The sequence below is a fragment of the Mobula hypostoma genome, chromosome 18 (assembly GCF_963921235.1).
Source record: "Mobula hypostoma chromosome 18, sMobHyp1.1, whole genome shotgun sequence".
Classification (NCBI taxonomy): Eukaryota; Metazoa; Chordata; class Chondrichthyes; order Myliobatiformes; family Myliobatidae; genus Mobula; species Mobula hypostoma.
The window spans coordinates 67,727,806-67,743,123 of NC_086114.1; the positions used below are offsets into that span (position 1 = coordinate 67,727,806).

Genomic DNA, 15,318 nt, shown 5'->3' on the forward strand with positions numbered 1-15,318 from the left:
AGATGAGGGTAGTGCAGTGGATGTGATCTATATGGCTTTTAGTAAGGCATTTGACAAGGATCCACATGATAGGCTTATTCATAAAGTCAGAAGGCATGGGATCCAGGGAAGTTTGGCCAGGTGGATTCAGAATTGGCTTGCCTGCAGAAGGCAGAGGGTCGTGGTGGAGGGAGTACATTTGGATTGGAGGGTTGTGACTAGTGGTGTCCCACAAGGATCTGTTCTGGGACCTCTCCTTTTCGTGATTTCTATTAACGACCTGGATGTGGGGGTAGAGGGGTGGGTTGGCAAGTGTGCAGACAACACAAAGGTTGGTGGTGTTGTAGATAGTGTAGAGGACTGTCGAAGATTGCAGAGAGACATTGATAGGTTGCAGAAGTGGGCTGAGAAGTGGCAGATGGAGTTCAACCCGGAGAAGTGTGAGGTGGTACACTTTGGAAGGGCAAATTCCAAGGCAGAGTACAAAGTAAATGGCAGGATACTTGGTAGTGTGGAGGAGCAGAGGGATCTGGGGGTACATGTCCACAGATCCCTGAAAGTTGCCTCACAGGTAGATAGGGTAGTTAAGAAAGCTTATGGGGTGTTAGCTTTCATAAGTCAAGGGATGGAGTTTAAGAGTCGCGAGGTAATGATGCAGCTCTATAAAACTCTGGTTAGGCCACACTTGGAGTACTGTGTCCAGTTCTGGTCGCCTCACTATAGGAAGGATGTGGAAGCATTGGAAAGGGTACAGAGGAGACATGATAGAGGTATACAAGATATTAAGAGGAATAAATAGAGTGGATAACCAGTGCCTCTTCCCCAGGGCACCGCTGCTCAATACAAGGGGACATGGCTTTAAGATAAGGGGTGGGAAGTTCAAGGGGGATATTAGAGGAAGGTTTTTTACTCAGAGAGTGGTTGATGCGTGGAATACACTGCCTGAGTCAGTGGTGGAGGCAGATACACTAGTGAAATTTATGAGATTACTAGACAGGTATATGGAGGAATTTAAGGTGGTGGGACGTTATATGGTTACTTTGCCCGACGCCAGCCCCCTAGGCCTGAGTCGACGTAGTTATATGGGAGGCAGGGTTTGACGGTCAGCACAACAATGTGGGCCCAAGGGCCTGTACTGTGCTGTACTGTACTATTCTATATGCCAGTGATATTAAACCAGATTCTGATTAAATTACAACAGAACATTTAAGAGAAACAACAGAATGCGGAGGGGTTCAATGAATACAGGACAGCAGTACCATTTATGAAAGAGAACCTTTGGTTTCAGAACCACAGCCAGCCTTGCACAGCACAGATAAAGGGGTTATTTTCAGGGACCGAGATGCCAGGAACAGTTGGGTAGTTCATTATCAGTGGTGCAAAGTTTGTTTAGTCTGGGTACGACTGGAACGCTGAGCCATAATATTCTTCACTGCAGGGAGCAAGCTCCACACTCATGACCACACCATTCCTCCCACGACGACAGAAGTGAGTTGTTAAGTTTTCAGAGAATGCAATAGGATGGGCAGAGGTATAGGGAAAGGCAGAATTGGTGTTGGTGGGGTGGGGGAAGAAAAACCATCTGCAGTTACTGAAATCAGGAACTACATTTTTCTTTGACGACTGAGACGTCAAATTTGAAAATGGAAGTATAAAGAGCACAAGGGTGGATTTGATAAATTTCAGAATGAAACTAAATTCCAGAAAGGAAGCAATTCTTCAGAGTGCAAGTCGGCCAATTTTCACAACTTCAGTTTCAGCCTTCTCTGCTGAAAAAACTTTTTTTATTTAGAGATACAACACAGTAACAGGTCGTTTCTGCCCAAAGTACCCTCGCTACCCAATTACACCATGTGATCTTTGGAATGTGGGGGGAACTGAGTATCTGGAGAAATCCATGCAGTCACAGGGAGAACATACAAACTCCTTATAGACAGCAGCAAAAATTGGAACACGGGTTGCTGGCCCCGCAAAAGCATTACGCTAACGTGCCACTCACATTTGGTGGGTCATTGCCACAAGTACTCCCATCGGCTCAAAAAAAGATGGAAAGAAGATATGGAAAGCCAATGGAGCCAATGGCTATAGCCAAGGATTTGATGTAACCCACCCACCCAAGTTCTGACACTGATAATTTTAAAAACCAGAAAACAACAATCACTGAACCATGGCATCACAGTAGAAGCAGTTAGTACATCTTGGGGTGTTCCAGAGTTCAGTTCCAGCACTGTCTGTAAGGAGTTTGTATGTTCTCACGAGTGCACGGGAGAACATGTCCTCTCTTCTGGGTGCTCTGCTTTCTTCCCATATTCCAAAGACCTGCTGGTCATTGAAAATTGTCCTATGATTAGGCTAATATTAAATAGGTGGGCTGCTGGGAGCTGCCGGAAGAGCCTGTTCCATGATGAATTTCCAAATTAAACAAATAAATAAATACTGCTGTTTTAACTAGGCAACTGGAAAAGTTTGAAGATTGCTTACTCTGCTTTGCAAAGCTGATCTATAAGTTTCTTAATTTAGATCAAGAATATTTTTGTGTGGAGACGAGAAAACCCATACACACTAGGGCAGATTAGCTCCCATGGACAGACAATTGTGCTTATAAAATATGCTGCAAGTAGATTCCTTGCTAATTGAGCCAAGGATTAACATGGACTGGATCCAACAGGAAAGCCTAAAATTAAAGCACATTTCAGGCTACCTCCTCATGCTGCCAACTTGATTATGGATTTACGTAGTGGCTGAAAGTGTGGTACTGGGGCGACCCACTTTCTGGCACACACGAACCGGCTCACAACAGCGCGCGCAGGCAGAGGGCCGGCCCCAAAAAGGGCGCCAGGCAATCTTCATCAGCAGGGGGGAAATCCCGCACACGGAAAGGGTCTGGGAATATGTATTCCCCACAGCAGTCCCGCCCAGGGAGGGCGGGAACGGGAAGGCTTTAAAGCAGGCCGCGAAGTTTGAATAAATCCTTTTATCGCAACTCCAACTCACCGACTCCGTGTGGTTATTCTAACGCTGTGCGTAGCACACCGCTACAGTACTTCCTTTATGATTATACCTTAAAAGTTTCAGTTTTCAGCCAATTTGCTTTAGCAGAGGTCTGAACCTACATCTACCATTCATCCCTGGTATTTCAGTCAGACCCTGTTCAGTGACAGCCCTGGCAATCTACTGCCCTTGGATAAAACAGCAGTAGGCATTATGCCATGATGCCCTACAAGATATAGTGAATTCAGGTAGCACAGTGAACACCCATTGGTGCTGCCCTCCAGTGTTTGCTTGGTAGAAGACATGTTGGACCAGGGCAATATCCCATGCACCATCAATGTACAGGCCATGCTACTCAGGGACCCAAGTCACACAAAAAAGAAGAAAAAGATATACTATTTATGTTGTTCTGCTCTCATAACTATGTGTTGTTTGCTGTTGGTACTGTGTTTTGCATCTTGGCTCCAGAGGAACACTTTCATTTGGCTGCATGCATGAATGGTTAAATGACAATTAAACTTGAACCTGCCACAGGACATGAAGTGGCGACTTAGGCAAACCATTTCATCCACCTCAGAATATTCAACCCTGATTCTCTGGAAGGCCCACACTTACTTGCAGTGCTAATCCAAGTCTCTCATCAAGGAAGAATCAAAAACCCTATTGAACAGCAATTCTGGCACAGAAGTGAGATCCATCTTCCAAACCCAGGCTGCAAATTCCAGTGGGATGGAAGACTCTAGCTCCTTAACTCCTGGTTCAAATGATGTTAACCTTGACAGCTTAACCTGTATCATCAGCCTATTCAATGAGGGCTGGAACATATTACACATGCACACACCCTTTAAAAAGTATTCACCCCCTTGGAAGTCTTCATGTTTTATTGTTTTACAACATTGAATCACAGTGGATATAATTTGTTTCTTTATATATATACTGACAGGAAAGAATCTTTCTGCTGATCAAAGTGAAAACAGATCTCTACAAAGTGATCTAAATTAATTGCAAATATTAAACAAAATAATTGATTGCTTAAGTACTCAGCCCTTCAAGTTAGTATTTAGTAGGTACAGCAATTACAGCCTTGAGTCTATGTGGATAGATCTCCATCAGCTTTGCACTTCTGGACACTGGAAATTTTTCCCATTCTTCTTTACAAAACTGCTCAAACTCCATCAGATTGCATGGGGATTGTGAGTGAGCAGCCCTCTGTCCAGCCACAAATTCTCAACTGGATTGAGGTCTGGACTGACTTGGCCAATCCAGAACATTAACTTTGTTTTTAAAAGCCATTCCTGTGTAGCTTTGGCTTTATGCTTGTGGTCATTGTCTTGTTGGAAAACAAATCTTCTCCCAAGTCGCAGTTCTTTTGCAGACTGCATCAGGTATTCCTCCAGGATTTCCCTATATTTTGCCGCATTCATTTTACCCTCTACCTTCACAAGCCTTCCTGGGCCTCCAGCAGTGAAACAGCCCCACAGCATGATGCAGCCACCATCATGCTTCACAGTAGGGATAGTGTGTTTTTGATGATGTGCGGTGTTTGGCTTACATAGCCAAGTAAAGCATTTAGTCTAATGGCCAGAAAGCTCAATTTTGGTTTCATCAGACCATAGAACCTTCTTCCAGCTGACTTCAGAGTCTCTCACATGTCTTCCGGAAAACTCTAGCTGAGATTTCCTGTGAGATTTTTCCCAAACAGTGGCTTTCTCTTTGCCACTCTCCCGTAAAGCTGTGACTGGTGAAGCACCTGGGCAACAGTTGTTGTATGCACAGTCTCACAACTCAGCCACTGAAGCTTGTAACTCCTCCAGAGTTGCTTTGAGTCTCTTAGTGGCCTCCCTCACGAGTCCCCTTTCTGCACAGTCACTCAATTTTTGAGGATGTCCTGCTCTAGGCAGATTTACAGCTGTGCCATATTCTTTCCATTTCTTGATGATTGACTTAACTGTACTCTAAGGGATATTCAGTGACTTGGAAATATTCTTGTATCCATCTCCTGACTTGTGCATTTCAATAACCTTTTTGTGCTGTTGCTTGGAGTGTTCTTTTGTCTTCATGGTGTAGTTTTTGCCAGGATACTGACTCACCAGCAGTTGGACCTTCCAGATACAGGTGTATTTTGGAAACGGCCTTGATGGCACACAGGTCTCCAAAACCAGATCTCCATTTAACTAATTATATAACTTCTAAAACCAAATGTCTGCACCAGTAATGATTTTGCGTGTCATATTAAGGGGGGTGGGGGTGAATACTTATGCAATCAATTATTTTGTGTTTTGTATTTGTAATTAATTTAGATCACTTTGTAGAGATCTGCTTTCACTTTGACACAAAGGAGTCCTTTTTTTGTTGATCAGTGTCAAAAAGGCAAAATTAAATCCACTGTGATTCAATGCAGTAAAACAATAAAACATGAAATCTTCCAAATTGGGTGGGGTGCGTGAATATTTTTTTAAAATATAGGCACTATACATGTATACATACACACATGTACTTCCTGTAATTCAATTTTTTTTTCTATATTTATCATGCATTGCTTTGTACTGCTGCTGCAAAGTTAATGAATTTCATGACATAAGCCGGTGATATTAAACCTGATTCTGACTCTCATTGACCACCCTCACTGAGCTCTGGCTCTCAGGCCATCACTCAGTTCAAAGCCTCTATGGCCGAAATGCTCCAATCTTGCCCAAGTTCTCAGTACATCAACTCACAGTCTTCAAGACCCACCAAAGATAGATACAGTCTGGCTCACCAGCAGTTCTTCAAACCTCAACTCTGAAAGTCTGGTATTTCAATTGCTAGATTAGACTGCTTGTTATTCTCTTTGCAGCTTTACAATCAATTCTGTGCTACTTATATACATGTACATGAGAAAGTCAGCAGATACTGGAAATCCAGAGCAACACACAGAGGAACTCAGCAAGTCAGACAGCATCTATGGAAATGAACAGTCGACATTTCGGGCTGATACCTTTCTTTAGGAATAGAAAGGAAGGGGGAAGACTCCAGAATAAAAAAAAGTGGGGGAGGGGAAGGAGGATAACTAGTGATAAGTGAAGCCATGAAGAAAGACATGGTAAAAGGCTGGAGAGGAAGGAATCCGATAAGAGGAGAGTGGACCACAGGAGAAAGGGAAGGAGGAGAGGCATCAGAATGAAGTAATAGAGAACAGGCAAGAGGCCAGAGTGGGGAATAGAAGGGGGGAGGGAGGGGAGGGATTTTATTTTTGTTAAACCAGAAGGAGAAATAGATATTCATGCCATCAGGTTGGAGGCTACCCAAATGGAACAAGGTGTTACTCCTCCACTATGAGAGGCATAAGAGGCAGCCATGGACCGACATATCAGAACAGATATATGCGATTGTTTAGTATGCTTCCTGGTAGCCATAGTACGTATATGCAGTTGTTCAGCATGTCCTCTAGTCTTAACATTCTGGAAAGTTCTGGAAGCTTCTCTGGTGCTACATTATTTGAAAACTGGCTCTTTTAGGCAAATCAGAATGAAATGTTTCCTATGTGTATAAAGAGCTGACCACAAGGCAGCATATCTTTTTATTTTTTGTTTTGCCTTCTGCAGCTAGTTTCCATTCCTGTTATTGTCTGTTTTCCAGTTTTCCTTGATCTATTAACGCTTAATAAAATGATCAAGATGCAACAAGTTTTATGCCTCTTTGAAAGCTATACCATACATTGCCTTGGTTTCCACACTCACCGTTCTAATGCCGCTCTCCTCCGCTCTAGGAACTCAGCCGAGGAGGAATCTTCTTTCCCAACTTTTACTTTGGTCATACCTTACCAAAGAGAAAGCAGGATTAGGAATTTACTTTAGGAAATGGGAATCTAGAGAGTGGAAATTATGGTTATGACAGGTAATTAGCTTTCTAATAGTGTATTGGGGCTTCTCAGTCACGGATAGGGACAAACTCTAGGCTGCTCCATTTGTCATTTCTATATACTACATTTCAATCTGACACCGAAGTAATTTTGTATCCTCCAATAACACAGATCATTTCAGTTTATCAGAGCAACCTTCTTGCAGCTGTGTAGTAACATAACTGTTAGCGCAACGCTATTACAGCTTGAGGTGTTTTAGAGTTCCATTCCGGTGTCCTCTAAGGAGTTTATGTTTGTCCATCCCATAGAACGTGGGGCTTTTCCCTGGCTGCTCCAGTTCCCTCCCACAGTCCAAAGACGTACTGGGTGGGTTAATTGGTCACTGTAAATTGTCCCGTTATTAGGTTAGGGTTAACTGGGGTTGTAGGGTTGCTAGGGCAACGTGGCTTGAAAGGCCAGCTCTGGGCTGAATCACTAAATAAATAAAAATCCCTATTCTCCCCACAGTCCCATCAACTCACCCACCTGCACCAGGAGCAATTTGCAGTGGACAGGTCACCTACTTTGGGAATGTGGCAAGAAACACTAGCACCCAGGGTAAATCTATTCAGTTACAGGAAGATAATGGGAACTTCAGAACAGCAGCACCAACCTACTAACTGCGCCACTAGACCACCCTGAATTAAGGTCCACTGGGACCTAAACCTAGAGTCATCAAATGAGAAGTCTCCAGCACTACCCATCACTGAAGACTTCTCAATTAGGAAGGTCTAAATTACACTAATTAGATAAACATCTCTGGTGATAGAAATCACTTACACAGTGCATCAGGTTCAGAGCATAGGTGTGAAAACTTTTCAATCCCCTCTGTACATTTTTCCCTCTGAGCAGAACAGCACAGGTGTAGATTCCATAAAATCCCACCTCACATGGGACAAATTCAACATGTAGATTTATAGAACAATGCTGGGAAAATGAAGGCAAGATAAAACACCATCTACAGACAGGAACAGCGGTCAGTAATACAGCACAGAAACACTCCCTTCAGCCCAACTGATCCATGCTGAACACAATATCCTTCCTGTTAGTCTCAGTTACCCGCGTTCAGCCCATAACCCTTCAAACACCTGTTCAAATCTCTCTTAAATGTTGCAATTGTATCCACCTCGACCACTTCCTTTGCAGCTCACTCAAGGTGCTCATTACCCTCTGTAAAGTTACCTCTCAGATCTCTCCCCGCTTATCTTGTATCTGTGCTCTCTAGTTTTGGATTCCCCAGCCTCGTGGAAAAGACTATGAACATCAACCTTATCCACACCTCTCATTATTTTATAAACTCCTGAGGTCACCCATCTTTCTCATGCACTCCAGGGAATAAAGATCCAATGTGGCCAACTTCCTACAATTCAGACTCTCTAGTCCAGGCAGTATCTCATAAATCCTTTCTGCACCCTCTCCAGCTTTACAATGTCTTTCCTATAACAAGGTGACCAAAACTGTACATAATACTCAAATACAATCTCACCAATAACTTGTATAACTACAGGATGTCCATGCTCCCAAGTTCAAAGCCCTCACTGAAGGCCAGTGTGCTAAACTCCTTCATCACCATATCCACTTGCAACGAACTGTGTGCTCATACTCCCAGGTCCCTCTGTTCCACAACACTTGTCAGGGCCCTGCCATTCACTGCATAAACCCCTACCCATTACCTTGCAGTTACCCAAATTGAAATGCATTTACCATTCCTCAGCCTATCTCCCTAACTGATCGATTCATTGTAACCTGCCTCACTTTCAACTCTAATTTAGTAAACTCACTAATTATGCCATGTACAATTTAAATTATTTACATAAATAATGAAATTATTTTAAAATGAATAGTCAGGATTATTTGGTTTCTTGCTTTGTGGCTGCCTATAAATAGACAAATTTCAAGGTGTATAACTTGTACATTCTTTGATAACACACTGAGCGTCATAGGAAGTCATTCCTGCCTGTGGCCAAACTTTACAACTCCTCCCTTGGAGGGTCAGACACCCTGAGCCAATAGGCTGGTTCTGGACTTATTTCCTGGCATAATTTACATGTTGTTATTTTTTTTTATGGTTTTATATTGCTATATTTATACTCTATTCTTGGTTGGTGCAACTGTAACGAAACCCAATTTCCCTGGGGATCAATAAAGTATGACTATGACTAATAAATGTGCTTTACTTTGAATCTTTGAAAGAGAGGTCTCAACACTGACCCCTCGAGTACCTCACTACTCACAGGCTTCTGGTCAATCTTCAATCATAATCCTCTTCCCTGATTTCCCTCAAACCTGGTCTTAACATTTACATTCTTTGAGGGATTTATCAGCATCCAGGTGCCAAACCGTGATGTATGCTTCCTTTTCCTTACCAGAGCTCCAATAACTCTTGCTTACAGGACTCCCTGAACTTAGTATATCTACCTTTCAGCCCAAGAGTACATGGTCCCTTGATATGACCTTATAAAAGCCTCCCACTTGCCTGCTGTTCTCCTGCCTTCGAATAGAATCATCCAGTTGACCCCAGCTCGATCCTGCCTAATGCTCCCTAACTGGCCCTACTCAAGTCAGGACTTTAACCTCTGGACTTGTTCTGCCTTTTTCCATAATTATTTTAAAACTAATAGAATTATGGTCACTGAACCCAAAGTGTTCCCCAACTGTCACTTCAATTACTCGGTCCACCTCGTTCCCCAAGAGGAAAGCGAGTATTGCTCCTTCCCGAGAAGTTCCTCAAAGTTCTAAGTAAATTATACAAGTGTGTACATGTCATAATACAAAATCCTGAGATTCATTTCCTGCGAGCATACTCTATATCCCAGAGGAAATTGTCTTGAATCCACCTCACAAATTGCACCACATCCAGGCCCTATGCAATCTGGATGGCCCAGTCAATACTAGCCCTACCCTACCATTCACACAACTACGGTTAATCTCTCAAAACATCTGCTCAAGTTTCTGGTAGGTATTGGGAGGGGGGTGGTCTAGAATACAGCCCTACCAAGGTCTCTATCCCCTTCTTATTTCAAAGTTCTGCTCAAATGGCCTCATGAGATGATCCCTTAGGGACACCCCCTGTAAGCAGGTTATGTAGTCCCTTACCAAAATGGTAACACCCACTCTCCTGTTCCTCTGTCACACTTAAAGCATCAATTGCAGAACATTGAGCTGCCAGCCCTGTCCTGACATAGAGTCTTGGCCCAAAAAATTGACTGTTTATTCCCCTTCATAGGTACTCCCTGACAAGTTAATTATTTTATTTTAGTTAGTGATACAGTGCAGAGTATGTCCTTCTGGCCCTTGGAGCCACACCACCCTATCAACTCCTGATAAACCCCATTAACTCTAACCTAGTCATGGGACAATTTATAATGACCAATTAAGCTACCTGGTACATCTTTGAACTGTGGGAGGAAACCAGAGGTCCTGGAGAAAACCTGCACATTCCACAGGTTGAACTCCGAATTTTGAAATGCTCTGAGCTGTCAAACTACCGTGGCACCCATCATTTTGTGTGCATTGCTCTCGGTTTCCAGCACCTGTAGAATTTCTTGTGTTAGTGAGCTTGCAGTCCTGCCCTGCTCTCAGCCACATTTGTGTTATGGCCACAATATTCCAGTCTCTAGAGCCAATTCACACCCTTGGTTCATTCATCTTACCCGTTAATCTATATGCATTGAAATAGGCTCAATTTAAAGCAGTTGCCCTATCTGCCCTTTTACTGTAACATGGCTATCCTGATTACTAAGCTTACACTCTCTGCCTGCTGCACATATCCCTGTTTTCTCACTTACTTCACTCAAGAGTCAGCCCTCTGCCAATGTAGTTTAAACCTCCCCTGGTAGGAGAAGCTAATTTCCCCGCTAAGGATATTGGCCTTTTCCATTTCAAGGGCAACCTGTCCCATACTTGTAAGGAAACAAATGAATCCAAGATGAAACATTAGGGTTAATGTACTCTGCGAACCCCTTATTGAAAAAAACACCTCGCCATTGTTCTTGTAACAGCCATTTGCAAAAGACTTCAGAAAAGTATGCATTACAATAGACACATGACAACAAAAGCAAAACTAGTTTCTGTTATCTCCAATTGCGGTACCCATTAAGCTTTTCTCAGGAGGTGGAGGCACAATGAAGCCATTTTGAGAATGTTTTTCTGACAGACGATCGTATAATCCTAGAAAGTCACTAAATCTTCGCTTAACACTGAAATCTTTCCTCTTGAACAGTGTTAAGCTGGTCTGAAAAACAAAACAATGCATTAATATATTAGACACATTAGGGTCAGGCACATCACAGTTTCCAAGGAGATAATGAATTGTACATAATTAGGCACTTGGCAAGGACCAATAACAAGGTTAGGTTCAAATGGAATGGCCATTGTGGGAGCGGGACACTGCTAGAGTGAGATCATCAGACTTTAGTGAGCGAGGCAGAAGCTGTAGGTAGATTTTTTTGTCCACTTTTTCTTTCTTGCTGCATTTAGAGCAGCGAGAATGCCAGGCAGGATAGTGGAATGCTCCTCTTGCGGGATGTGGGAAGGCAGGGACACCTCCAGTATCCCCAAAGACTACCCCTACAAAAAGTACATTCAACTGTAGTTTCTTACAGACCATGTTAAGGAACTGGACGAATTCCAGATCTTTCAGGAGGCTGAGGGGCTGATCAACAGGACACACAGGGAGGTACACCCACAATACAGTACACAGGTAACTGGGTGACCATCAGGAAGAGGGAAAAAGAGGAAAGGAAGCCAGTGCTTGGATACTTTTTGGAGGATTGATCTAGCAGATGAAAGCCAAGGCAGTCAGTTCTTTGGCTCTGGGGCTCAGAAGGGAAGGAGAGAAGAGGAGAGCTGCAGTGACAGGGAATTCAATGGTTAGGGGAACAGACAGGAGTTCTGATGAGAATGAGATTACCAGAAGGTACATTGCCTCCCCAGGTGCTAGGGTCAGGGACATTTAGGATAAGAGTCCACAGCATTCATAAGTGGGAAGGTGATCAGTCAGAAGTCGTGGATATATCAGTACCAATGACATTGGTAGGAAGCGGGACAAGGTCCTGCAAAGTGAGTTCAGGGAATTAGGTGCCAAGTTAAGAACAGAACCTTCAAGATGTGTTTTCAGGATTGTTACCTGTGCCACATGCTAGTCAGTCCAAAAAACAGTAAGTTCATACAGTTTAATATGTGGCTAAGGATAGATGGTGCAGGAGGGAGGGATTCAGATGTTTGGATAATTGGGCTCTCTTCAAAGGAAAGTGTGACCTGTACAGAAGGGACAGCTTACACCTGAACTGGAGGGAACCAAAATCCTAACGGGAAGGTTTGCTACTGCTGCACAAGTGGGGGGGTTTAAGCTGGAGTTGCAGGGGGATGGGAACTTGAGCGCCAGAGCAGTTGGTGGAGTGGTTAGAATTAGAATTTTATTTCTTATACCCATCTCACAATGAGGGAGTAAAATTCTTTATGTTGCACCCTTTTCACTATGTACAAGCAATAAGGAAGGGAAATGTAGAAGGATATTGCCCAAACACTATGATTGTATACATAATTGTTTTGTATATATGTATAACAGTCAGATATGTAATCAGATCAACGTGTACTGATCAATCTGATGGCCTGGTGAGAGAAGCTGTCCCATTGTGGGGAAAGATGTTGTTAACCCTACAATACAAAGTCAGGAATTGAAAGGGTGAGCGTGGTGAGACTAATATTCTGAATTGTGTAAATTTCAATGTAAGGAGTATTTAGGAAAGACAGACAGACTTGGGTATGGAACAGCATGTGGAATTAAGGCTTTGTAGCCATTAGTGGGACTTGCTTACACAAGATGCAGGACTGGAAACCCAACGTTCCACAGTTCCATTGATTTAGATGTGATAGAGCTGGAAGGGTTAAAGGGCGAGGGCTGGCATTATTCAGACAGGACAGACTGGAGAGCTCATCTATTGAGGCTTTATTGGGTGGAACTGAGGAATAAGTAAGGGATGACCACATTAATGGGATTCTATCATAGATCACCCAATAGTCCATAGGATTTAGAGGATCAAATTTGTAGAGAGAGATCACAAACTATTGCAAGAAACAGAAGGTTGTTATAGTAGGTGATTTTAACTTTCCACATAATGCTCGGACTCTCATACTGTAAAAGGGCTGGATGGGATAGAGTATATTAAACTTGTCCAGGAAAGCTGCCTTAACTTGTACATAAGAGTCCCAACTAGAGAAAGTAATACTAGATCTTCCATTATGGAATGAGACAGGGCAGGTCCAAAACTTTGTGCAGGGGAACACTGTATCTAGTGATCATAATGCCATAACTTTCAAAGTAATTATGGGAAAAGGTAGTGTCTGGTCCTCGGGTTGAGATTCTAAATTGGAGAAAGGCCAAGTTTGATGGCATCAGAAGGGACATGGCAAGTGTGGATTGGGACGGTTGTTTTCTGGCAAAGGTGTACTTGGTAATTGGGAGGCCTTCAAGTGAAATTTTGAGTACACAAAGTTTGTATGTTCCTGTCAAAATAATTGGCAACGATAAAAGATTTAGGGAATCTTGGTTTGAAAGATATTAAGGCCCTGTTTTTCTTTTAAAAGAAAGAGGTGCATAGCAGGTATAGGAAGGGAGGAGCAACTGAGGTACTTGAGTATAAGAAATGCAAGAGAACACTTAAGAAAGAAATCAGTAGGCTGTTCTAGCAGACAAGGTGAAGGAGAATCCCAAGGGCTTCTACAGATATATTATGAGCAAGGGACAAAATTGATCCCCTAGAAGATCAAGGTGGTCATCTATGCATGAAGTCCAAATGGGAGAGATTTTAAATGGATTTTTTTTGCACCTGTATTTATTTGAGAGATGGTATACAGATTACAGGAGGTGGTGTTTGCTGACTTGATGCAAATTAGGATGGATCAATCCCCACAGCCTAACAAGGTGTTCCCTTGGACCCTGCTAGCACAAATTGCAGGGGCCCTAGCAAAGATATTTAAACCATCTTTAACTATGGGTGAGGTGCCAGAGTACTGGAGGATAGCTAATGTCGTTCCATTTTTTTTTAAAAGAAAGGCTCTAAGATTAGTGCTGGGTCAATTGTTGTTTGTCATTTATATCAATGATCTGGATGATAATATGGTAAACTGGATCAGCAAAATTGCAGACAACACCAAGATTGGGGGTGTAGTGGACAGTGAGGAAGACTAAAATTTGCAGCAGGATATGGGCCAGCTGGGAAAATGGGCTGACGGAATTTAATGCAGATAGTTGCAACATGTTTCACTTTAGGAGGCCAAACCAGGGTAGGACTTACACGGCAAGCAGTAGGGCACTGAGGAGCGTAATAGAACAGAGGGATCTGGGAGTAAAGATCCATGGTGTCACAGGTAGATGAGGTCATAAAGAAAGCTTTTGGCACGTTGGCCTTCGAAAATCAAAGTATTGAGTACAGGAGCTGGGATGTTATGTTGAAGTTGTATAAGATATTGAGAAGGCCTAATTTGGAATATTGTGTGCAGTTTGGTTAACTACCTACTAGAAAGATTGAAAGAGTGGAGAGAAAATTTACAACGATTTTGCCAGGACTAAAGAACATGAATTTTAGGAAAAGGTTGATAAGTTAGGATTTTATTCCCTAGAATGTAGGAGAACACAGATTTGATAGAGGTATACAAAATTTGAGGGGTATAAACAGGGTAAATGCAAGCAGGCTTTTTCCACTGAGGTTGGGTGAGACTAGAGGTCATGGATTAAGAGTGAAAGGTGAAAAGTTTAAGGGGAACATGAGGGAGAACTTCTTCACCCGAGGGTGGTGAGAGTGTGAAACGAGCTGCCAGCAGAAGTGGTGGACGTGGGTTCAATTTCAGCATTTAAAGGAAGTTTAATTAAGTACATAGATGGGATGGGATTTTGTGCAGGTCGATGGGACTAGGCAGATGAATAGTTCAGCACAGACTAGATGAGCCGAAGGGCCTATTGCCACATTTTATGACTAGCACTCAAGCTGTGCAGTGCTATAAGAATCAAAAGCACTGTGACTGCAATTTACTGTATGCCCAGCACTCTTCCAAGCTAGCATTGTGCTTTTGTACCATACCACAAAATAAGCAACAAGGCATACCGTCTAATCAGATGAGCACAAGTGTCATTGACAACAGTGTGCCTGACTGTAACTGACACCAGCCCATGCACTAATACATACCAATGTGGACACTTTATAAGCCATGTAGGCAGCCATGCCATCACCTGAGGAAAAATTGAAATAAATATTCAACTACATTGCTGCTGTAAAATGTGGTTAAGCAAGAACACCATTCTAGTTTCAGCAAGAGCAGTGGTTCAAGTGAAGTTATCAAAGTACATACATGTTACCATATCCTACCTTGAAATCTGCTTGAAATGTAAAAACTTTATTTTTTAGTATAGTAAAATACAATAGAATTTAAAAACTATAAATAACAAAAACTTACAAACAGCCAATGTA

At 42.7% G+C, this 15,318-nt stretch overlaps 1 protein-coding gene across 2 annotated transcripts in view; it reads right to left on the minus strand.

The window, feature by feature from the left end:
- Positions 1 to 15,318, minus strand: part of LOC134358614 (sorting nexin-1-like) — a 117,308-nt gene that overhangs the window by 25,852 nt on the left and 76,138 nt on the right. For both annotated transcript variants that reach the window (XM_063071056.1, XM_063071055.1), the window contains 3 exons: positions 15,037 to 15,080; positions 10,943 to 11,084; positions 6,690 to 6,768 (listed from right to left, as the gene is read on the minus strand). In XM_063071056.1, the coding sequence (XP_062927126.1) occupies positions 6,690 to 6,768; positions 10,943 to 11,084; positions 15,037 to 15,080 (265 nt within the window). The remainder of the gene's footprint in view (positions 1 to 6,689; positions 6,769 to 10,942; positions 11,085 to 15,036; positions 15,081 to 15,318) is intronic.